The sequence below is a fragment of the Odontomachus brunneus genome, unplaced genomic scaffold, assembly GCF_010583005.1.
Source record: "Odontomachus brunneus isolate Ranch 3 - 2012 unplaced genomic scaffold, Obru_v1 Obru_scaffold_006, whole genome shotgun sequence".
Classification (NCBI taxonomy): Eukaryota; Metazoa; Arthropoda; class Insecta; order Hymenoptera; family Formicidae; genus Odontomachus; species Odontomachus brunneus.
Genome location: NW_022639456.1, coordinates 1,701,008 through 1,726,191, shown reverse-complemented (window position 1 = coordinate 1,726,191; position 25,184 = coordinate 1,701,008). Strand labels below are relative to the sequence as shown.

General features: G+C 44.4%; 1 protein-coding gene across 6 annotated transcripts in view; it reads right to left on the bottom strand.

Annotated features, from left to right (window-relative positions):
• Positions 1–25,184, bottom strand: part of LOC116852331 (syntaxin-1A) — a 102,126-nt gene that overhangs the window by 13,663 nt on the left and 63,279 nt on the right. For 5 of the 6 annotated variants that reach the window (XR_004379751.1, XR_004379752.1, XR_004379753.1 and 2 more), the window contains exons 4-8: positions 8,617–8,691; positions 8,250–8,432; positions 7,488–7,561; positions 7,234–7,371; positions 4,131–4,241 (exon numbers count right to left, since the gene is read on the bottom strand). Coding sequence is in view for 2 of the 6 variants with exons in the window: in XM_032832595.1 (XP_032688486.1) it covers positions 4,131–4,241; positions 7,234–7,371; positions 7,488–7,561; positions 8,250–8,432; positions 8,617–8,691 (581 nt within the window). In the remaining 4 variants the exon portion in view is untranslated. Of the gene's footprint in view, positions 1–2,878; positions 2,990–4,130; positions 4,242–7,233; positions 7,372–7,487; positions 7,562–8,249; positions 8,433–8,616; positions 8,692–25,184 lie in introns of all 6 variants that reach the window. The other variant, XR_004379755.1, reaches the window with a different exon arrangement.

The window sequence follows — 25,184 nt, the reverse complement described above, 5'->3', positions numbered from 1 at the left end:
CTTCGTCGACGAGGATGCCGCGCGTGGCTTAAGAATCAAAGTGACAGAAAGAAAGAGAAAAAAATTGAGTGAAGGTGTATCGAATATGCTTTTGCACGGCGTGCCTGTGAGAAGGGTGACACGCGTATACGTACCTTCGGGAAATCGGAAAGGCAACGGAAGAAAAAAAAAAAGAAAAACAGAAAAGTGAAAGAGAAAAATATATTTTCGGCGACGAGAAAGATAAAGATACGAAGAGACTTGCCGATTGTACGCGAGTGCAGTGGATCGGAAATCAAAACTGGAAAGCTCGCGGGAGAAAGATCCGAGGTGGAAAAGCGTGCGAGAGGCGTGTGTTCGTTCGCATACGGACTCTGTGCGCTGTTGCAATGCACAAGTGACGCACTTTCGTCGGAGAGAAAAGAGAGAAAGGAAAGATACTCGTCGGCGTGCGTTGAAAATGTTTCCATTCCGTAAGAAAATAAAAAGATTCGTCGGGAAATGAGAATTCTCCGAGATTAAATGAGAAGTCAGGAAGCAAACATTTTACAGCGATGGGAATGAGGCAGAACAAGAGAGAGAGAGAGAGAGAGAGAGAGAGAGAGAGAAACGGAGAAAGAATCGTGATTATCTACAGAAATTAGATCAGAATGAGACCGGAACAGCGAGTGAATGTGTTCGCGCGAGCGAATTCGATTGGAAAATCCGCGGATTTAAGGAAATCTGATAAGCCGACGTGAAAACAAACACGATAGGTTCGAAAATTTGAGACGGAGTTTCGCAACCGCGCGGATTTTCATGCCGAGTGAACTTTCACGTCGAATCGCTCGCGCGGTGTGCGAAAATGTGCGTTGCGTTAAAAAAAAAAAAGAGGACAAAAACAAGAGAGAGAGAAACAATCGTCGCTGCTGTGAGTGGACGACAGTTTTCTGGGCGGGAAGGGTGAATTCATTGTCAGACAATCAAGCACATTCCTCATACCACTAAAATGCGGGTGCGTTTACAAACCGGTTAATCACAAACACCAAACCGCTCTATCCGACCACAACAACAACGCGCGTTATGGCCGGACGCTATTCTACTTCATTGCATCGTGCCGGTGCAGGTTTCTACAAAACACGGCACACCATTCGTCTACGAATGCTCTACACACTATCGACATCGATCTCCGTCTCCTTTACCCACGATCCCACGACGGACTTTGCGTGTCCACGATCATTTGTACGATCGCGGTCATGACACAGTGACACACGAATTAGCGCGAGTGCGACGACTGTTGCGGGAATGCTCTAGACGCAGGGCTGAAAGGTCAATCGCGAGAAACAAGGATCACGGATCCCGCTCGATACGACGAGCCTGATCGCACGTGGTAATCAGAGACGAAGGGTGTCGCTCCGGGAGCAAGAAGGAATTTCAGCGACTCGAGAGCGATCTGGACACTTTCAAAGCCCGACTCGGTGGCACGGAATTTTTCCTTTTAACCTCTCGAGTGGGATAAAATGCCCGAAAAAATTTCGTGGTATAATATCACATTCGTTTTGATTTACTTAAACTCTCTTTCAGCTCATAGCAAGTACAAATGAAAATTAGATGTGTCTGTGTGTTCCATTGCTCGAAAATTTTCAAAGGAAATAACAATAAAGAGAAAAGAAATCTGTATAAATGAGTTTATTAGAAAAAATAATAATAATCCCACCTTGGAAGGAATCGCACAGTCACTTTAGGCCCGCATTAATAGTTATCACTTGAAACTTATCCCACGTGAAATACTCAGGTCTGAATTTAGAGTGAGATTTGACTTTTTTTATTGAAATCATACAACATATGACAGGTTTTATACTTGCGATAGTGATTCAGCTGAAAGTTTCACATCCAATTCTGAGTATCTCGTTTGAGACAAATCTCAAGCAATAACTATTAATATAAATCAACACTGGAGAGGTTAAATCGCTCGTTTCAACGCGTCTGCCCACTCGTGTTCATCACGTTCTGATCGCGATATTTGACGTTAACATCGCGGAATATCGATTCAACCAACCCCAACCTCTCCTGCAGCTGGAGAAAGTCCTCAGTCTGTGTTCTCGCGAAAATTTACACTCCACGAACAGATGTTCTTTTTTAGCTTGCTCCGACGAGCTTTGCCACTCTTAACATTTATTTCGCGCGGAATACCGGGACGCGAATCTCCGATTGAAGCGAACCCGAGTGAAAACGAGGCACAATGGTGGTGGCAGGTCGAAATTCTACGACGAAGGTACGGCCGGAGCATGAAAATGATAACAATGCGAGAAGAATGTTATTCCGCGATAATGTTTTCAAGTGTGCCGTCGCGCTTGATAAAACTTCAAATGAATCCCGTAGCATGCTGAATAGGCACTTATTCCTTTTTGCTCCAACCGGGGCTTCATTCATTCGCGATGTCGTCTTTTGATGAACGCCACCGGGTGAAGCTTCCTTATCGCAGGCTGTGCTTCAGAGAGGCGTTCGGTAAATCCTCTGAGTCAACTCGGAAAGACCGCGCGCGCGCACGCGCGTCCTTCCTCTCTTCAATGGAGAGGAGATTCCAACTGAATTATTATTTCGCTCGACGCAACGCAAAAGCTCTACGTGTTTCGTCGGGATTAACGCCTCCGACGAGCAGCAGAGAGGGGGAAAACATATATTCGCTAATTAAAAAAAAAAAAAAAAAAAAAATATGAAAGGAGAGGAGAAACTTTCCGCAAGCGTGTAATCGCGATCCAGCGGCGTTCATATTGACCGAACCGACCCGAGACTCGCGAGAGATTCTCTCTTTCCCGAGTACCTTCGCGCAATATCACACGGGAAGCGGAAAATCTCGTCCGAGTCTCGGCGATTGTCCGGCCGTGCATTGCCTGTTTGGGTGTCTGATTTCCTTTACCTTACGAGATTTGGTCTGATAATCTTCGGCTTTGATCAGCTCGCCCCGTGCTTGGCCCACGTGGTCGCTGGTCTGATTGACGCAGTACTCAATGCAGTCCACCATTTCACCCTGCCGTACTTGCACGAGGAACCAGTTGGGACGGGATTCGACGGGAGAGAGAGAGAGAAAGAGAAAGGAAAGAGTTCGAAGGGGTGAACGAGAGTCCAGGTGAGACCAGGTCGCTCGTCGAGGGGACAACCTCGGGGAACGGATGCACCCGGAGTTACATATAGCCGGCCAGTAGATAGAGAAGCGGTCCCCGGCGCAGGAGAATGCCAGCAGATCCCCGGGCGTCGGCGACGTGTTGATCGCGAACGGCGCGCGTAAACGCGGCACCACGCACCACGTCGCATGTGTGTGTGTGTTTTTTTTATACATCGATACGATATACACAGTCAGTCACAGGTTACACCAGCGATCCGTTAGTGTATCGTCAGCATAGGTTAGTACGCAAGATTAGTAGTATGAGTAAACAGAGCAGTTCACGGACAGAGACACAATTAGCACACCCATGTTTCGACAAATGACAGAGAGAGCGGTTATACAGGTATGTGTATATATATATATATATATATATATATATATATATATGTGTATAATATATATATATATATGTATATATATATATATATATATATATATGAGTATAGAGAGAGAAATATATAGAGAGTGAGAGAGAGTTACACGCATCACACACAGACAAACAGTATATATGTATATAGTCATGATATATATGTATGGTACATATACATTTAAAGTATATTCGCCGTTTATGATTGTCGCCGATCGTCGAACACGGAAAATACCAACCACCAACAGAATATATGAGTGGCATGTACACAACAGAAAAAGGAAGGAAAACAAGAACCCACCAAGCGTCATCGTTAGTTGCTTACGCGTCGTGGATCAGGGATGGATTGGTGGAGTGGGGATACGGAGCAATTATACATCGATTAATAGCGAGGTATCAATGAAAGCAGAGGTGAGTAATCAGTAGCGAGTAACGCAAGTAAAAGGTGGCTCACGGGAGGGACACGAGAGAGGGTGAAGATCAAAGTAACAGGGGACACGAGAGTCGGACAGGTCGAGGTGAGGTGCGGTCGTGGTGTGATGAGGATGGGAGGTGGAGGAGGGAGAAAAAAAAAGAGTGACCAATTAGACGCGAACGAAATGTCGATGGTCTCGCGCGTGACATCTGGGGAGGACTCACCCGTCGGGCTTTGCTTTGATACTTGAGTGCTTTTTTGGTGTCCTGCGTGGCCGTCTGCACGTAGTCCACCGCGTGTTCCACGTGGTACTCTATGCGATCTATCATCTCGCCCTAAGGTAGGCGCGCGGCGCGAATCCAACGCAGCGTAACACACAGGGGAAGAGAGAGAAAGAGCATGGTTAGTACGCGAGAATGAGGCGCGGGCCGAATCGTCCCAGGCCCATCACGTCGCCGTGCAATTGTCGTGTGTCATGCACAACGTCGTCGTCCAGCCGTCGTCCCGGCATTGCACCGGCATCAACGAACGAGCGAACGAACGAGCAGACGTACGACCAAGGAAAGTAATTGACCGCCGACAAACAACGCGCCGCAGCATCGACACAGCGGTGGAGTAACGCGGGGCGTTCAAAAACACAAGCGATTTACGAGAAAGAGCGAAAACTGCACGAGTGTATTTAATCGTGAAGTAACTCGCGATGAATTCTCCCCGTTACAATGTAACGGAACAACAAGCGCGCGATAGGAGGTCGCGCGGTTCAATATTTTCAGTCGGCAAACAACATCGAGGCTTTTACGCGAAAGTTCAGTTAATAATCCGAGATTGTTGAGATTTCGCGAGAGGGAGAGAAATACCGTGTCGGCGGCAGGAATGAAACGTCGCGGTAATTACTTTGCCTCGTCGTGCGAAACGAGATAGTCGGCCCGGATAAACGGCTACCGCCACGTAAACAGATATTATTATTAGATAATATTATTATTACTGTTGTTGTTATTATTATTATCATTATTACTATCATGCAAAGGAAAAAGCGCGATGCGCCGAGGTCTTGAGTCAATAAGAAAAAAGATCTCATTGACGTAGCATCAATCATGGTTTGCTAAAAATTGTAGGGGGAGCCAGTTGACAAAATCGACTATTTTTACAGTTCTTTAACAGATTTCGAAATCGAACAAGCAGGAATTTCAAAGCCATCTCTGATATGTTTAAGAATCTTGCTTGCTTAATATTCTGCAACTTGCCAGAAAACAAACCACTAACCCACCTCGCCAACTAGCTTCGGTCTCCCCTACTTGTCGCTGTAACTGAAACTTTTGCTGCTGTTGTTACTACATTGGTTTCCTAGCTAAATTCACGCCTACTGGCAACTGAACTTTCAGGTATCCCCGAGTCGAAATTTTAATCTTACTTTCAGCCTTACTCTTCCATTCAACACCTATTTGACGCTACAGAAAGTGGAAAGGGAAGTTATACTGAAGAAATATGCAAATAACCGTCGAGATTGGATAATAGTTATCAAATGCTTTGGTGATGTAGTTTCAACTAAACATGTAACTAAACAAGTTGAATATAATTCAGTAATTCCGTAAATACTATCAAATAACTTTAGTTTTGCTAATTATTTTGTAATAATTATGATATTTGAGACTAATTGTACTGAGATACCGCACTAAAACGCTCAACCAAGTGTATTTGTCGACTAGAAGTCGCAAGACTTCTTTTTCTGTGCATGTTACAACGAAATGTAATTAACCACGCGCGAAATCTCGCTGCCAGCAGCTTTCTTCATGTAAAAGAGAATTTTCCATCGCAGAGTGAACTCGAAACCTCAGTCACATCGAAAGAATTTCCCTTCGATTAGCGGACAGCAAACGCGCGCTCCGTGTTACTCGGATCGAAATATTATTGATCAAAGAAAGTAAGGGGAGGGAGGATCGTTTCACTGCATCGCGCTACGCTGCTAATTGGTTTTCGCTCATCATTACGCGGGAGTGATCGCGGCCAATCAATGTGCAAAAGTAAGGTTGACCGCGGGACGAAAGTGCCCTTCAAATTATCATGTCAATTAACTCGGCAACGAGGACGACTTAATTGCGAGTCGGCCGCTTACATTCGGCCAATTGTCGAGGAACGATGGGGGCATCTTCCAATAAAGCATCTCAATCGTTAATCAAATCGACAGTTCTGGAGGAAAATTGAAACGTGCATCGGCGCGCGCGCGCGCGAGAGAGAGAGAGAGAGGGAGCAATCGAGTGAATTTTCTTGATTTTCCACGACGTTTCCACGCCTTTACGTTCCACGGTCGAGGTAAAGATCGCTACGGCTCGCGCGAATCGGGCGATTTTTCTCCGACGCGATAAATAAAAAGGGAGCGAATCAATTTTTCATTCGTCCGCCCTAAAGTCCAGCCGTTAACGCGAAGTGTGAGATATTCGCGCGGGATATATCTGCGTCCCGAGGAATGCGATTTTCGCGAGAGCTTCGGTGCAGCCGCGATCGCGAATGTGTGACTCTTCTCGAGTATCTAAGAGAATCTATGCGGGCATTTCTCGCCCCTCTCCAATCCCCCTCTCTCTCCCCTTCTTCTCGTCGAATGCACGTGCGGATTGCACGCGACAACGCAAAAGTCATATACGTTATGTACTGCCGCAGAATCAATGTGCCCGCGTTTGCAATTGCAACCCAATGACAGTTGATCCGATTCCCGCGGTAACGCGGTTTTAATTACAGTTATTACAATTAGGCTCCCATGCCGTGTCGAAACATGTATATATACGTGAAATAATAATAACGTATCAATAAATACGTCATAATAACAAAAATATCCGCATTATTATTTGCGAACGAGCAGAATCGCGAATGTAAACCACAGCCTGCGGCAGTGGATAACGCGCTTTCGCGTGTATCGAGCGATAAACGATAAAAAGATTGCATCGCGGCGATAAATAGCATCAGAATAAAATCAGTTGTATTCATATTGATCGATGTGAATTTTTTTCTCTACGCGTTCTCATTAAGTTCCGCGAACTACGGAAAATTCTGACGCTGCAAATCCAAGTGTTTGCACGCATAAGCGTGTAACTCGGCTGAAGCTCTTTTTGCACGAGATTTTCTCTTCGACGTTCTCTTTTCCTCGAGATTTTCTCTTCGACGTGACTCAGTCGCGTGAGGAACATGTAATTAAAAGAGATTCAGCCAAAATGACACTTGGATCCGCGATGTATATCTTCGCTTTCGGAAAGAAGACCGATTATCGTCCGTTGAAAGGAACAGAATTATTCTTTCTTTTTCCTCCAGGAGATATGAAGCAGTGAGAGATCTTACCTGACTCTCGACCAACATGGCCATATCCATAAACATATCGTGGAGCTCCCTGATCGAGTTTTCGAGTTTAATGATGTCAGCGTGACGCGCTTCGATGTCCGCGAGGGTCTGTTTTGCTTGTTGCGTCTCCATGATGATCTGCGAGAAGCGGTAAGATTAATTGGGAGTGGTAGAAGAGAAGCGCGAGGCCGATTATTAACCGCTCTCCTCGGAGCGTACAAGTACACGCGAGAGAAGGATCATTAAGGATGTACCCCTTGCGTGAAGACGGCCGGATTTCCTTGCTCCAACATCTGCTCCAATTCCTCATTAGTGGTCGTTCTACCCGCTGAAAGCAAAAATATTCCCGTTCGTCTCTCGCAGAACGGACGAACAATCGCGCTCCGATCGGCTTTGCTATCGAGTCGCCGCTATCGTTGCGTTAACGTTCACGTTAACGTTCAACAAACGTTCACCGTACGTTATTATAATATCTGCCGTATCCTACCGTCATAACGCGCTGCTAAAGCTTACAGAACAATACTTTCGTGCAGCATGTGAAACGTTTCCGTAGGAAATACGAGAGGAAATACATTTCTCGCGAATTGACGTTTTGCAATTGCGAACTCCACACGTTTCTGTAATCATTAATCTATTCTATTCTACCGTCATAACGTGATGTTCAAGCTCACGGAATAATAATTTTTACACGTTCTGTAAACGCGTGAAAAATTTCCCTAGAAAATGCACGGGAGAGAAAATCTCTCGTCGTAAATTAATGTTTTGCAATCGCGGACGTCTTTGCGATCATTCGCAAGCGCGAATTAAAATCTGCGTAACGAAAATCATGCCGCATTTCTCTTTATCCCGAAATTTCCTCGACTCGGAAGCAAGAAGGGCATGCGCCGAGCATTACGCTGATGAACGTGTGTCCAGAAAGCGACAGGCGTTCTCGATGCAACAACAGATTGGAAAGGGCTGTTCCACTCGAACGGGCATTCAGGCTGAATGCGGCCAATCGCGACACATATACTCACTGATCTCGAGCTGTCGTTGTATTCTCCCCTTACACCGCTCCCTGTAATCGGTCTGTGTCCGATTGTACTCCGTCATCACCTCGACGAACTTCCTAGACAACGTCGAGTGCTGGGTCTTGCGTATCCTCAGGTCCGCCGACGATTTGTTCGTATGCTCTTCCTGCTCGATGTTCTGCTCTATCACTGAGCGCGAGAAACAGAGAACATTCGTTCTGTCGTGGCACATGGCGTAGGCGGATGACTGATCGATCGATCGTCCGATGGATCGATCGATCGGACGAGATACAACGGAACGATTGGAACGCGCGTCGCGGCATGTGACGCGGTATGTGACGCAGGCGTTATCGAGCCGCCGAATTGAACTTACCCTTTAACTTGGCTCTCACTTTGTTAGCAGTTTTTTTTATGTCGGACATCAGGTCCTCGAGTTCCATTTTTACCTCTGAAACAGAACGAGCACATCGACGTGATTATTCGCGTGTTGCAGATCCACGAGAGAAAGAGAGAGAGAGAGAGAGAGAGAGAGAGAGAGAGTTCGCGCGCCCGTCATTTCTCTTAATTACTCTCTTAATTCTCTTAATTATCTTAATCTTAGGGCTCACGGCAGAAAGTAGAAGCTCTACTTGGGATGAGACACAAGTCGCAGAGTGCTGTTTGGCGAGTTTGCGAATGTTGTTGTTATTAACAACGTCGTTGTGATAAACGACGTGGTTTCCATTTGGCGAACGGCTCACGATAGGCGATCGATGCGGTGCGACGTGAGCTTTGCGTCGAGATTTATAGGCGGGACGCAATCCCGCCGTTAATCATTGGAAACGTCGCGAGATACATTATTTTCACGAGTGCGCGAAGTCGCGCTCGCGACTTCAGCCCCGAAGTCGATGCTTCAGTTCGCGTAAGGAGGTCGTGCATTCGCGCGCTGATATACGGGCACATTGTTCAGCATCATATTGATCGAGGAGCAGTCGGGCTACGCGCGCAACTTGTCGTAGTCGCGGTGGCTACGCGAGGAAACTTTCGAATTCCCGCAAGACGGCGGCTGCTCGCCGCTATCTGCCTCGTTGCCGCGCAGAAATTTACAGCGCCCGATCCGCCTGCCTTTGCAATTCTTATTTCGCGGCCGTATATATTCAGCAGAAGCTCCCTGTAACTTCTCCCTCCACGTGCTCTTTCTCTCTATCTCTCCCGCCACGTTATCGCGCGGCCCGCGACGGAGTGTCGGCCCTCTAATTTGCAATCTGTTTCGATCGCGCTGCTCCAGACCGGCGATTTCACTCGCGACGAAGTCTCGGAGTAATCGTAAACGCGTTGTCGTGCGGTGAAACATTATCTGAACGCATCGCACTACCGTAGAATACACGGGGGAAGGAATCGACTACGGCAGCAAGAATCTGTGTGTGCTAAATCTCGCTGTAACAAATGGACACCTAACAGTACGGCAGGCAATAGGGCGTATATTCAGCTGTGAAACCGATACAGTAGAGACAGAACAAAGGTTTACTGTTCCATTTTGATGCTCTGAAACCTACATCAATCTTTTTTGATTCTATTTAATTTAGCCGAGTCGGAATTTTGAGTTTCACGGGCAGTTTATAGCTTTTTAATGTTTTTACTTCTATCATCAACAAGTACAACAAAAATACATAAGAAATAAAATTGAATTCAAGATATAGTTAAATAATTTTAATAAAATCGGCATAGCTGAGACACGAACCACTCTAAATTTCTTTAGCCGAGATTCCAACCAAAATATTTTTAACCTGTGCTACATTAGTAAAAAATGGTTCGAATCTCGGCTAAACCGAGGGAGAAATCCAGCAATTTTAATTAAAATTTTGATACTTTCAGGATTTCATCCAACACCTATTTCGATGGTAAAGAAAATATAAAGGGAAATTTCGAACATCATCAAAGTCAAAGTAGGAGTAAAGTACTATTAGAATTAAATCTATTTTGTTAACTTACAAGTAAACCTACCAAAAAGATACACTCCGATTTTTTTTAATTTAGCACAAATGTAGAAATACAAAAAATATTTAGGTCAAATTTTTCCATTTTGACCCACTTTGAGTTTCATGGACAGTTTATAGCTTTTTAATGTTCTCACTCCTATCATCAACAAGTGCAACAAAAATGTATAAGAAATAAAATTGAATACAAGATATAGGCGTTTGCTAATTATGAATATGAAGACAAACATATAAAAGTATTTGTATAAATAATAAAATGTTTAAACAAAACATGTAAAAAGTTGAAAAAAATTATTTATACAAATAATTTCTCGGCCGAACCATTTTTTAATAATTTAGCACAAATTCAAAATATTTTGGTTGGAATTTCGGCTAAAGAAATTTAAAACCGTGTCTCAGCTATGCCGATTTTGTTAAAATTATTTAACTATATCTTGTATTCAATTTTATTTCTTACGCATTTATGTAGTACTTGATGATAGAAATGAGAACATTAAAAAGCTATAAGCTGTCCGTGAAACTCAAAGTGAGTCAAAATAAAAAAATATGACGTAAATATTTTTTGTACTTCTACATTTGTGTCAAATTCGAAAGAAATCGGAGTGTATTTTTAGGTAGATTTACTGGTTAGTTCCTACTGCGTTGTATTAATAATAGTAATAGAATTCAAAGTTTAACGTAAGGCCAAGATTTTGACTCGAATATAACAACAAATACATCTTCAACTCTCTCGAGCACAATTAGCGTATTCTTCATTGAAATGCTGCATTTATAACTGATGCCTCAGCTACAAAGAGAGCACTGCAATCAGCAAAATCTCGTTGGAAGGATCGATTAATAGTAGTGATTGTTACCATTATTGATGCACTTTGCAAACACAATGCCGTTGCACGCAAGTTTCACGGAAGCCGTTAATTCCATCACCACGAACAGACAGTTCGATCTCGTGCAGAGAATCGGTTGGTACTGCAGATTTTGCAGGGCAATGTTACTTCTACTGTACAAAATCAGTAAGATAGCAAATCAGAAGATGGAGCAATAAAGTGGGAATGTTTGCACAAAAATCAGTATATGTTCACTGATCACCGGCGAAATACTCCTTTCGTTGATTCATTCAGCGATATTTTTATTGAGCCACTTTTAAGGTCCGCATTTATAGTTGTTACTCGAAACTGATTACTTAAGTGAGATACTCAGATTTGAGTTCGGAGTTGAATGTTTTTCAGTTACGATTACAGACATATTAACTGAAAATTTCAGATCTAACTTCGAATTATTTAGGCACGAGCAGCTTGCGCACACAATGCAACTGACGTTTTTTCGTCGATACGCTCTGGAAGCAAGTTCCAAGTCGCGAGGAAGTCATTTGTTCCGATACGCAAAGCTGAGGGTTTGTTTTTCCTTCATTTTCACCGTATATATTCTCTTTCTCTCTCTTTCTCTTGTTCTCTCTCTCTCTCTCTCTCTCTCTCTCTCTCTTTGTTCGGAACTTAAATGCATCATCCCACACATACCTTAACACACACATACTCACATCTCGGACAATTCTCTCGAGAATACGAGGCGTTCGATTCTCGTGATAAATCAGCACGCTGTCTGATTTCGACACGACTGCGAATTAATCTAATTATGGCCGAGCGTAGGCAAGAGCCATGATCTCTTCGTGATATCAGGTTCCGATATTCCAGCGACGAAAACGTCCCACGTGTACACGTTGCAAACGTGTCCCACGCAGCTGCAGCCACCCACGTGAGATAATAAGCTCCTGTCTCTGATGGAAGACTCTCTACTACCTCTCCTTTTCTCTCTCTCTTTCTCTCGACAAAAGAGAGAGGGAGAGAGAGAATGGCATTGTGATCCGCTTCCATATCGCTCATATAAGACGAGGAGCTGTATTACGTTTTTCCAAAGAGGACGTGTCGTGTCGACAGCGAGAAAAGCAATCGGCCGGATAGAAATCTCTGCCCGCGATTGGCAACTTCTCGATGCCGAGAAGCCATTCGATGCGAGAAACGTGGATGGAATTGCGACAGAAAGGAAGTAAATTGAAATCTTCCGCTTTTAGCGACGTTGTAGCCTTTCGTCGTTCCTCTCGTCTCGTCTCGTATGCACGATACCGCGCGACGCTGATATTCGCGTCGTGCAGATTTTTCGTGCGGAGATCCCTCACGTACCGCGGCACGTGAGGCTCTCCTCGCATCGGAGATCCAACGGCACGCACATCATACCGTCTAGTCTCCCTCGCTAACACCCAGCCAACAGCAAACAGACGATCCTCGAATCCACTCGCCGTGAGATTTAGCGTCGGTCGCCGGAATAACATCGCGCCGCCTTCTCTCCCTCGGGAGCTCGAAAATACCGAGTAATAAGCCGTCTTCCCTGAGACACGTCCCCGTCTTGATCGTTTGCGAGCGAAAGATGCCGGTGGCGTGCAACAGCGCAGTGACGGTGATATTTTTGCAGCAGATGCTTTGATCCGACGTTCGTAAGGAACAATTGGAAGAAAGTAGCGAGACAGAGAGACAGAGAGACAGAGACAGAGAGAGAGAGAGACCGACCGATGTCACGGAAATTTTTCAGAAGCTGTTATCTCTGCGTCTTTGAGGCACGGTTTAGCTTTTTAAGTGAAGCCCACCTGAGATCCTTCGAGGTACTTAGTGGATTGATTAAAATTTAGCGAGATGACTTACGTCTACTCGTTCGTAAGCCGCAGAGCTACTTCACATGCGCCGCGTTAGATATTCTTCGAGCAAGTTTCGGTGGTATTCTCCACGACTTTGCTTAAAATGCAAATTTGCCGCGGCTATGTTCTTCACGCTTCTATCGGTCGCATCTATCGCCTGGAGACTCACGAACACTACGCGGCGTACGGTGAAGAGAGTGCGAGAAAGAGAGAGATGGAGAGAATATGACAGAGAGAGAAGGGAACCGGGGGTGAAAATGGAGGCGCCTCTGTGAAAAATTCACCCTCACGCGCGCCTTTCCAGTCACGATCGGACACTTAGTCGTGGCGCGATTTAACGGCCGCTATCAGACGCGCAAAGGGCATCTTCATAGCATCAGATAAGACGGCGCGGAATGAAGGAGCAGGAAGATAAAGACCTGTTTAGTTTGATCGATGACGTACGAAGAGGGCAGAAGGGGTAGTTTCGTCAGCCGCCGCGTATGGTCGTATGCTCTGCATATTTCATGGGGAATCGACGTCCTCCTGCCTTCGTTACGCATTTGTGCAATTCCCTCTGCCGATCACAGAAGTCACCCAGGGAGCGGACAATTGCGGATAATGACCACGGAAACTTATGAGTCTCGGAGGAAAAATCACTCAGTTATTGGGATCGCGAACCATAAGCTCGTGTCGATGACCGTCACTTGAAACTTGAGATACTCACACGGAAAAAAAAGGTTTGGTTGAATTAACTAAACATCTGGTCGGATATGAACGATCCAGGAATTACTCGGATTCTGTTTAAGTTAACAAGATTTTTGGTTGACTTAAGCGGAATTCAGGTTACTTCAATCGGATCGTTCATATTCGACCAGATGTTTAGTTAATTCAACCAAACCTTTTTTACCGTGTATGGATCTAAGAGATATATATATACAGGGTGACTCACAATCTCCTCCGGGCATTTTGTGGGGACGTAGAACAGGTTGAGGTGAACATAAAAGTCCCATACCGTTTTGCGATATTCGCAATAATTATCGAGATATTAATTGTAGAAAACTTGTAAATGATCATGCAGAATATGGTAAATGAGTTATAGTAGCGACGACTGCCGTCGTGTACTTATACTTTAGGTCAGATTAAACCAAAAAGTAATCTATCATTTTGCAAATAATCACATAGATTTTTAATTATTAATTAAAGAAGATGAGTGCATTATCACGCAAAATCGTGCAATAATCTTCTTTAATTAATAATTAAAAATCTATGTGATTATTTGGAAAATGATAGAGGACTTTTTTGTTCAATTTGATCTGAAGTATAAGTACACGACGGCAGTCGTCGCTACTATAACTCATTTACCATATTCTGCATGATCATTTACAAGTTTTCTACAATTAATATCTCGATAATTATTGCGAATATCGCAAAACGATACAGGACTTTTATATTCACTTCAACCTGTTTTACGTCCCCACAAAATGCCCGGAGGAGAGTGTGAGACACCCTGTATATATATTATTATATATTACTGTATATATATTAGAGTTATTACTTCCATATATATTATAATTATCCAGATCTGAATATTTCACAAATTTCAAGCAGAGACCATTAATAAAGGTCTTAGACTGGCGAGAATTTTCTCTCAGCGTTTCCCCTGAAATTTCATTAACTGGCCGTCCCGATTAAAAGATAGAAGAGTGACTGAGAAGGGAAGGGAGGAGAGCGAAGGAGGACGATGTTTTCTCCCTTAGGGAAAGCTGGCAAAATTCTGATTCCGCGCTAATAATTGCTCAAGATCGGTGAGCCAAGATAAAAGCGCGATCCTCTTGCGGCGCGGTACCAGGCGTGTTCCTCGCGCATGCGGAGAGGCAGAAACGATCAGGGTCGTTTACACGGAAGTGGCGCGAAGCTCGACTACGGAGTGCTACCAAGTTTAAACCACATCCGAATGCAACGACCTGGAACTCGTGAACTCGTCTTTGCGGTCGGAGCAATGCTCATCGCGAGCTTACAGCGGGCAGACCTCTAGCCATAATAAAGGCCGCCTGGATTTTCAGCCGGTCCCTCTGCCGGGGGATTCAATATGGAAATTTACTTTCGCATTATTTAGTCTCGACTACTCGCACGTGCGGCCGGTTTTCCGTGAGAGTTACTGGCCGAGAGCTAAATACACCCCCAATTAGGTCGAATCATACTTAAATCACGTTGCTTTTTTTACACAAAGATTTTGCACAGGATTTTACTGACGAAATCAAATAAAATGGAATCAACCAAATGTTTGATAATTACAAACAAAAAATTTAAGTGCTGCTATTTTGCTTTGCTTAGTGACTAACAAGTAAACCTACCCAAAAGGTACACTCCGATTTCTTTCTAATTTGGCACAAATGTAGAGGTAGCAAAAATATTTAGGTCATATTTTTCATTTTGGCCCACTTTGAGTTTCACGGACAATTTATAACTTTTTAATGTTCTTATCATAAACTCCTATCATGAACAAATGCATAAGAAATAAAATTGAATACAAGATATAGTTGAATAATTTTAATAAAATCGCCATAGCTGGAACATAAACCATTCTAAATTTCTTTAGCCGAGATTCCAACCGAAATATTTTGAATTTGTGCTAAATTAGTTAAAAATGGTTCGAATCTTGGCCAAACCAAAATCCGGCAATTTTAATTAAAATTTTAACAAAATTGGAATAGCTGAGACACGAACTATTCTAAATTTCTTTAACCGAGATTACAACCGAAATATTTTGAATTTATGTTAAATTAGTCAAAAATAGTTTGAATCTCGGCCAAACCGAGAAATTATTTGTATAAATAATTTTTTTCCAACTTTTTACATGTTTTACTTACACATTCTATTATTTATACAAATAATTTTACAGGTTTGACTTCATATTCATAATCAACAAACCAAAAACGCCTATATCTTGTATTCAATTTTATTTCTTATGCATTTTTGTTGTTGATAAGAGTGAGAACATTAAAAAGCTATAAACTGTCCGTGGAATTCAAAGTGGGCCAAAATGAAAAAAATATGATCTAAATATTTTTTGTATTTCTACATTTGTGCCAAATTAAAAAGAAATCGAAGTGTAACTTTTGGATAGGTTTATTTGTAAATAAATATATTACTGAGAAAATAAGACAAAATAACGGCAATTACAATTTTTGACTGTAATATTATCAAACATTTGATTGATCCTATTTTAACTAAATTTCGGTTTTGTCAACCAAATTCTTTTTTCAGTATGACTGATGAACATCAGTGTGGGAGATATGGGAGATGCAAGCTCAATTAAGGCAAATTAAACTTAAACCATGGTGTTTCTTTTTTTCTTTATACAAGCGTTAGCTGATTATTCAAATTCTGGCTATGATTTTGTGAAGATGGCGTATTAAATTTATTGAGGAGTATAGCCAGGTGTATCGCAGTGGTGAAACTGGTAATCGGACGAGGGAGAAGCGATGTATTTAGAATAAACGACTTTTTCAAGCAAACAAGAAGAAACGAGTCTGTAATTATCTGCCCCAGTGAGCTTTCTTACATCTCGACGTTCGACTAATATATACATATATCTTTTTTTTTAATTTTACCTTTCAGCGTCGCGCGGAATACAACTTCTAATTCTCTTTCGTTAACGACCACTCGTAGAAACTTTCTTCCTTTATGATCCGCGATATCGAACTGCCTCTTCTCTACTTTTTCTCGCTCTTCTTTTCTGCCTTGGCGAATACTCGCGCGCGGAAAAAGTCTCGGTTAAAGATATTCCCATTGATATGATAAAGAACACAGCTTCGTAGTGGTAATGTCGGTAAATAGTCAGCCGTGCGGCTCGAACGAATGCGCCCGCGCGTGTACGAGTATGTGTGTGTACACGCAAAACCGCGGGTAGAACAGTGCCTGTAATCCGGCGGCCAAGATATACAGCTTCTATAGATATATAGAGCCTTTCTCCCCCACAAAAGCGTCTTTCGAGCGTTTTTTCCAGCCCCATAAATCGGGAGAAGGTTTGCGCGCGCCTCCGGATATAAAACCTCCCTGCCATAAGCCTCTTTCATCGCAAAGTCCGCGGGATTCTTCCGTTCGCGGGGAACTTCTTGCGCGCGTTCGTCGCTAAAAATAACGGACGGCATGTCGCGCGATTCATTAAACTCCCGATGCCGACAATGCGAGTTCGTTGAATTCTTCCCTGCGGATTAGGGGAGAGAGTTGCCGAAGTCGTTGTCGCGCTCCCTTAAATCGTACCTCATCAATTTCTTTATTATTATTGAATATGAATGACATCTAACGACCTAGAAATGGAGAATAAATATGGGGAGCAATATGAGCAATGAGAAATATGGGCTTCAGATTATATCTCATTTTGTGCGTGTGCTTCCGAGTCGTTAGAATCGCGAGTCGAAATTTTATCTCTATGTTAAACCTTGAATTCTACAACGCGGTAGGAGCTAAATTAGCAAAGTAAATTTAATTTTCATAATACAATAAATTTTAATATTACAACTTATTCCTACTTTAATTCTGACGGTGTCCGAAATTTTCACTTTCTTTAGCGTCAAAGTAGATGTTGAGTGGAATAGTGTGGTTGAAAGTAAGTAGTTTCGGGTAAGTTAAGCAGAATTAAAAGAGATCAATGTAGGTTTCATAGTATTTAAGTAAATGTTGAATAGAGTAATAAGGCTGAAAATATAATCAAAATTTCAATTCAGGCTACAGACATTTACAAAGATCAGGTACAAACGATGAGATGGCAACTTTCCCCTGTAAGCTAGAGCGGCGAACGGAGAGAATCCGCCGCGGTACAATCATTCGCGAAGTTATGGTCGATTCGATTCTCGATTGATTCCGCGTCCTGAATCGACGAGACGGAAGGTCATGCGAGATCGTATCTTTCAGGTAACGGGAATGAATTTTGTGGACGGGATAAAACGTAAAGCGACTTTGTATCTGGAGGTTCGATCGGCGAAATCGGTCGACCGTCAGTTATGCGTCGCGTGTGATATGCTCGGGTTTGGTTCAACAGGAACAGGGGGAGGAGAGGGTTTACTTTAAGCGAAATACGCGGAGGAGAGGCCAGGTAATCCGGTCTATCTCGACCCTTTTCCTCCTTCGTTTCTGCTCACGCTAAGGCTTGGCGCTATAAGAAGTAAAAAGTAGGAGTAAGAAATAAAAATAATTTATTTCGCCTATACTTTAACTCTCTTATACCGGACGTGTCTCAGTTAGAAAAATACTTCCGGTGTAAAAAAGTCAATCTACAAACAGGTATATAAACAAAATAAATTATTTTTATTTTTTACTCCTACTCTTACTGCTTGCACCAAGCTTACTCCATACAGACCAAGTCTAAGATTCTATTTTCCTGCACGTGGCGCGGCGTGAACTAGTTCCCTTCTGCTCCCCTCCCTTTCCGTCGGGCGATAGCGATAATTGCGACGGTTCTGAAAATCACTTGTCGGAAAAGTTTTTTGCATGTACGTGTGTATGTGTGTGTATGCGCGCAGCCGACAGATATAAAAGATTGTAGAGAAATGGAGAAAGAGAAAGAAGGAGAGGTCGCACGCGCGGGATACACGAGGGAAAGAACAAAAGTAGTAAAAATGGGAGATTGGCCGGCCGCCAGTTAAATTGCGGCGGAGAACGAGACGTCGTTAAACCTTTATTGCGCAACGACTGCCGCCGGTGTGAAATAAAATTCGGGCGCGTCAAGTGGCACGAAAAGAGAACGGCACGAGAGAGAAACGCGTATTTCAGGTATAACGCGGTAAATAAAAGGAAAAGCGCGGTCTTACATCGAAACGCGCTGTCTTCAACAGTAAAGTTAACTTATTGTTATCATTTTGTCCCTCTTCTAAATTGCATTTTATACCGGCCGAAAACATAAAACTCACGCTTCGCATTACATGGAGAGAATATTGTGGTAAAAATTACAATGCAATTTTAGCAGTCCGGGAATATGCTGGCGCTATTACGAGAATTATAATAAAACATGAGCATAAACATAATAATTTTTACCACATTTATGCTCTCATTTTCATCATGTGTTATCATAATTTTCGTAACAGTGTCACTTTATTCCTGAATTACTAAAATTGCATTGTAACTTTTACTACAGTATTCCGTCCGTGCACGCGTCCAGAAGTTTTCCATTGTTCCTTTGGCATAAATTAATGTTTTTCACGCAAACACCGATGCCTCACGTACTCAAATGATTATGCTATGTGATACGCATTTAAGAAGACGATTTCACGTGCATCAGAAGCGCGGTAGTTGATTCTTTCCAACGTTTTCTGTTTCAAGTGCTACGACGTCTACAATAGAAAGTTATTGACTTTTGTATCGATCTGCGCTCTCGATCGACCGGCGCTGTTTGCGGCAGGTCAGCGCACATGTTTGTTTACACACGGGTGATGGTTACGTTATGTGCCGCAGCCGTATTCCCAGATATGATTTTGGGAAACGATGTCTCGCGCGCACGCGCGTGACGCATATAGTAAACACTGTTTAAACAGCTGGCCGCTCCGGCCACGTGCTCGCTACACGCGACCACGTGGTCGTTTACTTCACTTTAAAGGAAGACAGACGACAGCGCTCAGTCTCAGGACCATCAACTTCAAAAGACCTTTGAAATTCATCCTAATTTGTAAAACTAATCCTCTATGCGTATCATTTAATATAATATAATTTCATATAATATTTATCATATTATATTATATCATATTATATTATATTTATCATATTATATTAACATCATATAATATAATATCATATAATATATTATATAATATTTGTGTTTCTTATCTGCGCTACCAACACATTTGTATTGTTGTAGATACAATGATAGAGAAAGTAGTTCCAATAGGAATTTTTTAGAAATTAGAAGAATCCCACACAAGTCTTATAAAGTGTTGATAGTCCTGCGACTCAGCGTCGCGCGACTATTAGTCGCGAGGTTCGACAAGTAAAGTTACACAACATGCGTGGTTTGTCATCTCTAGAGTCCTTGTAAGAGAAGGGCTACTCTGTAAGTACTTTAGAAAAGCGAGAGAGAGAGAGAGAGAGAGAGAGAGAGAGAGAGAGAGAGAGAATAAGTCCTAGTGCGCGTATCAATGGTGACCGAGATTTGATGCCACGGCTTTAAACGGGAATAATTCATGAAGTAGTCGACGTAGCGATATGAAAGGAAAAGCAACTTCTTTGGCACGCGTTCCCGTACGTGTCTGTTGCGTTCTTTTATTATCCATTTAGAAAGGTCGTGATCGATTGAAGTACGGCAAACATGCCCACACAAGCAACATTTTTATTTAAATTGTCCAGATTTTTTTCACATCTATTGTGATAGTGGCGAGATAAATATTGTCACTGTGGATCAAAGTAAAGGAATCGTGTTTATTTACAAAATAATAGAGGACTGTGAATTTAATTTTATTAGCTTTACTTTCTAGACTTTTTGGGGTGAAGTTTTAATTGAGAAGTAGAGTGGCCATCGAGATCTGCTCTGTATGAGTGAAAAATCTCGAATTCGAATAAAATCTCTACTCGGTATTGTCGAGTGAATACTTTCGATCGCAATTCAAGAGCGAATCTGATGTTCTCCACCGTCGCAGAAACATTTCGCTTTAATTGATTGAAACGTGCACTTCTGCAATTTTAAATGGCAGTAAATATATAGTACAGAGATTTAGGTGTTTGTGCGCAGGTAAAACTCGTGAAATCGAAGAGAGAAATCTTATATTAATTTGCAGACTCCTGCAGTAACTACTGAGGTATCAACGAGAGAGAAAATTGCCCAATAATAACTGTGGCAGTTTACAAAATGACAGATGACTTTTCAGTTTAACGAGTTTTGTCCGTACACGAATGCTCAGACACCTAAATCCAAACACTCAATGCACAACAAGGAGCAGCGGCTTGAGGAAAGTTGGAGATATAAACGCCAGCAACGGCGTTTGGAAGTTTCCCCCGTCGAACTTCATCAAGGAGGCAAACACTCGTAAATAGAAATCGCGGAGATCCGTCGATGTATCGAGCAGACATGTAAGCACGGTGCAATGTCTCGGATTTCGTCGCGGCAATGAACCGAGACAACGTAGTCGCGAACAGAATCGCTCGCGATTGGCGCAATCGCGAACTTCGGGACGCGAGCTTAATTCGCATCGCGTGATTGTCGCAATTCGCGCGCGCGTGGAATCTTCCGTTGAATTAGCGCGACGCAATTTGTCGTTACGTTCGCGAGTTCGTCCGAGTCCTTCGTTCCGCGAAGCCTCATATGCAGATCCGACATAATTCAGAATCGAGAGCACCGCGAGTCTCGCGGGCACGACGGAGCAATTAGTAATTAGCGGTCGGCCTTTAATTGCCTCCGAGTCTCCCCGGAATCGCCGACGAAGAATGGCTTCGCCCCCCGCAGCCGCCCCCGTCCCGCGGAATTTCTCGAGCGGAAGGATAACGGGCGATTAATGTCACCCGGTACATTTGAAGGCATCCGTTATCCCTTCGACTTAGCTCCGCTTAGTGCACGTTTCGAGTCGACTTCGCGTCGTACGGCCTCATCGATTCTCCCGCGAGTCGAAGTCAGCTAACTTCAGTCCCGACGCTCGCACGACTCAATCAGAAAGTCCCGACACTGGCGCGAATTTTCCTCCCTCCATTTTTCTCCTTCCCCTCCCCCTTCCAAGCCCCATTTTTCTTTGTTCTCTCGATTCCCTCGTCACAGGGGATTATCGCGAGTGTATGACTGTACGTGCCGCTCGCGGGGAGGATAGCGCGATCACACACGTTCACACAACCACGAACGGGACAAGAGCAAAAATTGGATTTAATTAAAAGATGAACCGCGAGACTTTGAGCTATTAACATTCGCCGAGAGCGGCGCGCTGGGATTTAATAATTCCGCGATGTGATTAACGAGTTATTTAACGTTCGAGCGCGCGAACTTGCGCGAAGAGCCTTTAATTAAGCTTTGGAAATGCGAGCCGGCCGCGCGCCGGATATTGCTCGTAGTCTTGTTCGCGCGAGACGCACCTCGCGCCGCGCAAAAATTTCATCCGGGGCTTAATCAGGCGCGGCACTTGGCGCTGAAAAGTTACGCCCTCATTCACAAGCGTGCGCGCGTGTCTGAGCGAAAACGCGGCGACAATTCGCAATTTCCCGTCGAGATTTGCGAATTTCCCTCGTTACCCCGCAATTTCCCATACAGCGACGAGTGTCTTGGGACGACACCGCCTCCGCGGCCCGCGAATCGCAATTTTACAGTCGCGAGCTGGATGCAATTATGCGAGTAGGGGACCGCCACGTACGGAACCAATTCCGCAAAAACGCCAAGAGAAACGTAAAACGCGCCGCTCCACGTAGAAGCTCGAAACGAGCACCCCACGGCGCGGGGGTGCCGGGGGGCTTGGAACATCGCGCGGCGGCAAGAAGCACCGAATATTCGCGTCCGTCGCGAATAAAGTTTTTGCCGAAACGACGGGTTTACGACTGCTCGCTACAACATCGATCCGTTAAGTGCCGATCGCGCTCGTCTCTCGCCTCCTCCCTCGCGACCATCCCCGGCCACCCTCGGCTTTTTCGACGCGCACTCCATTCGGCCCAGTCGCCGGCCACATGTTACACGTGCATTAAGCGTCAATTAACGTGCGCATTAAGCGAGCGGCGGGAGCTAATTAAAAGCAGCGTATCATTAGCCGATACAAAGCAGAACGGCCTGGCCAAGTTGTGGCCGAAGTTGCGGGCATTAACAACAACGGCGATTAACATTCCCCCCTCTGCTTTTATTCGTCGCGCTCCTGCCCCTCCCCCTCTTCCTCCTCCTCCCGTCAGTTACCCTCTGTCGCCCAGAACGGTATAGAATCGAATTACTTTTCGCGGTGAAATGCGGCGAATATTATGCTTCGCGTAATAACATTTTGTTGCCATCGCCAATATGAGCGATTTTACGAGTTGACGCGTTTTCCTGTGCTTCAATCGTCCGCGCGAAACGCGCGCTCATGGCAATGATAAAATGAGAAATTGTGCGTTCGAGGCGTGAGAAACTTGAATAAGAAAATTTGCGTATGAATATGAAGCGGAAACGAAAGCTCCGCTGCAAATACGAGTGAAATACGCGCGCCACGGGAGGGAGAACGCGACAGTTGCGCGAAACGTACTAAGATGCAGCCGGAACAGTGATTGCAACGAGACATGTTCACGGGGCTTTCACCTTTCATTCATCCAATCAGCAATTAGGAAGGTACATCTATAAGCTCCAAGGATTGAAGCGAATGCTTCGTCCTGTTGCCTCGTCAAAGCGATCGCAATATTATCAGCTCTGTTTTGTCGAAGTTGGAGCGCATTCTGTTAGCACACACACACACACACACACTGATGAAAGCTGTCTGCACTCCGGCTACTTTGCTCACAGGCCGGATTTTGGCCGACATCGAGCTCCCGATTAAATCTCGAGTCGGTCGAGAGTCTCTTCGCCAGTGAGGTGCGCCTTGTCTCTCGTCCCACGTCTGTTCATCGCGTTTATCTCGCGGGAAACAGAAAGTCACGAGGGAAAACATGGAGAAGAAGGACGGAACACGACGAGAAAAAAGAGAAAAAGAGAGAGAGAAAAGTGACCAGGTCGAGGCTATTCCCAGGAGAACTGGACGAGGTATTTCGCGGCACTTTCAGGTGCCTCCTGGGTATCTAGCCGTGTTATCGACTTCGCCTCCATTCCTGACCTCGACGATATCGCGATCTGTTCGTTCTGCCCGTCCATCTCCTCCGCCTGCCCGCCCCTTCTCGCACCCCGCCGCTCGGTCCAATGCTACCCCGTCTACGTCCGCAATCGTCTGATCGAAAGGGCCGTCGCCACCACGACGTGACACAGCCCGTTTCTGATTCCTTCGACCATTCCGCAGAGCGCAGAACGTGCCTTGTTCCGTCGTGCCGCAGCCGTGTTCTAGTACAGGTATTGAAGTGAACGGTCGAGCTATCGACAGCTCGGATTTACTAATCCCGTGCCGGGGGTGATGGAGCTGGCGCGAACGCGAACGCGGACACTCGCGCACGTTTTCTTCGCGCTGTCTCTCTCCGAGAGAGTCGTGTATGTGTAAATTGGGTTAATGCCGCGTGGAAACGTGCCAGACCTACTTCCGGGACCATTTACCTATCCACCTACGTACGACCGACCGGCGATCGACCGACCGACGGCGGCCAACAACGTCGGCTCGTCGTAGTTCGACGGACGGAAGTGGCGCGGCGATGGTCGTGTCGTTGTCGCGCGACGTCGAGCTTGCGACGGGTGCTACTTTTTCCGCTCGCGACCCCTAAGACCTTCTTGCATGCGGCGGTTCGCTGATAATGTAAGCCGCTGTGTGTCTACAAGAAGTCGGGGTGAAATGTCGAAGTGTCGCTCGCGCCGAGGGCTTCCACGTCCAAGCACCGCGCTGACTAAACACTACTCGACGAAGGTTTTTTGCCCAAGGGAAGGGAAGAGGAAAACGCTGTTTAATGCGACATTTTTTTGCTCCCCGACTCGTCGATCGAGCTCGAATCTTGAAGCCGCTGACAGGACAGATAATCGATCTTAAGACGAACGACACTTTCGGCTTTCCTGCACTCTCTTCAAGTGAATCAATAAAAATGCTTCTGATTAAATCAGCAAAAGGAGCATTTCAGCAATTATCAGGGAGCATTCATTGATTTGAAATGTTTCCGTTTTATTGCTCTTTCTTATATTTTATTAATGGGTGAAGATTTAAGATTTCGCTGTAACATTTATAGTGCACAGATACGCTGTATTTGCATTGTGCCAAATCCAACTTTCTGCGTATTGCGGCAATGGAATTAACGACTTCCATGCAATTTACGTGCAACGACATTATCTGTGTTTAGCTGCATCAATAATAGGTCGCTATTAATAATCGATTCTTTCAGCGAGATTCTGCTGATTGCAGAACTATACCTATAACCAAACCATCAGTTATAAGTATAGCTATAAGTATAGTTATAAGTATAGCGTTTCAATGAAGCTTTTCTGAAGAGAGAAAATCTAGATAAGAATTATATTCTTACAATTAGTGCTTTTACCCCGCGTGTAAAGCTGTGAAAAGCTTCATTGAAATAGAGAAGGTGGATGTAACGGCCGTAGCAACTTTTTCCTTGTCCACCTTTGTCCAATGGTTCCCGATCGAAATTCAACGCGGTCTTTCACGTCGAGAAAGTCAAAGTTCGCGGGGAATTCTTGTTCACATCACAGTATTTCTGGCGCACCGTCGTGGCACACACGACTCCACGTCGAGGTGCACG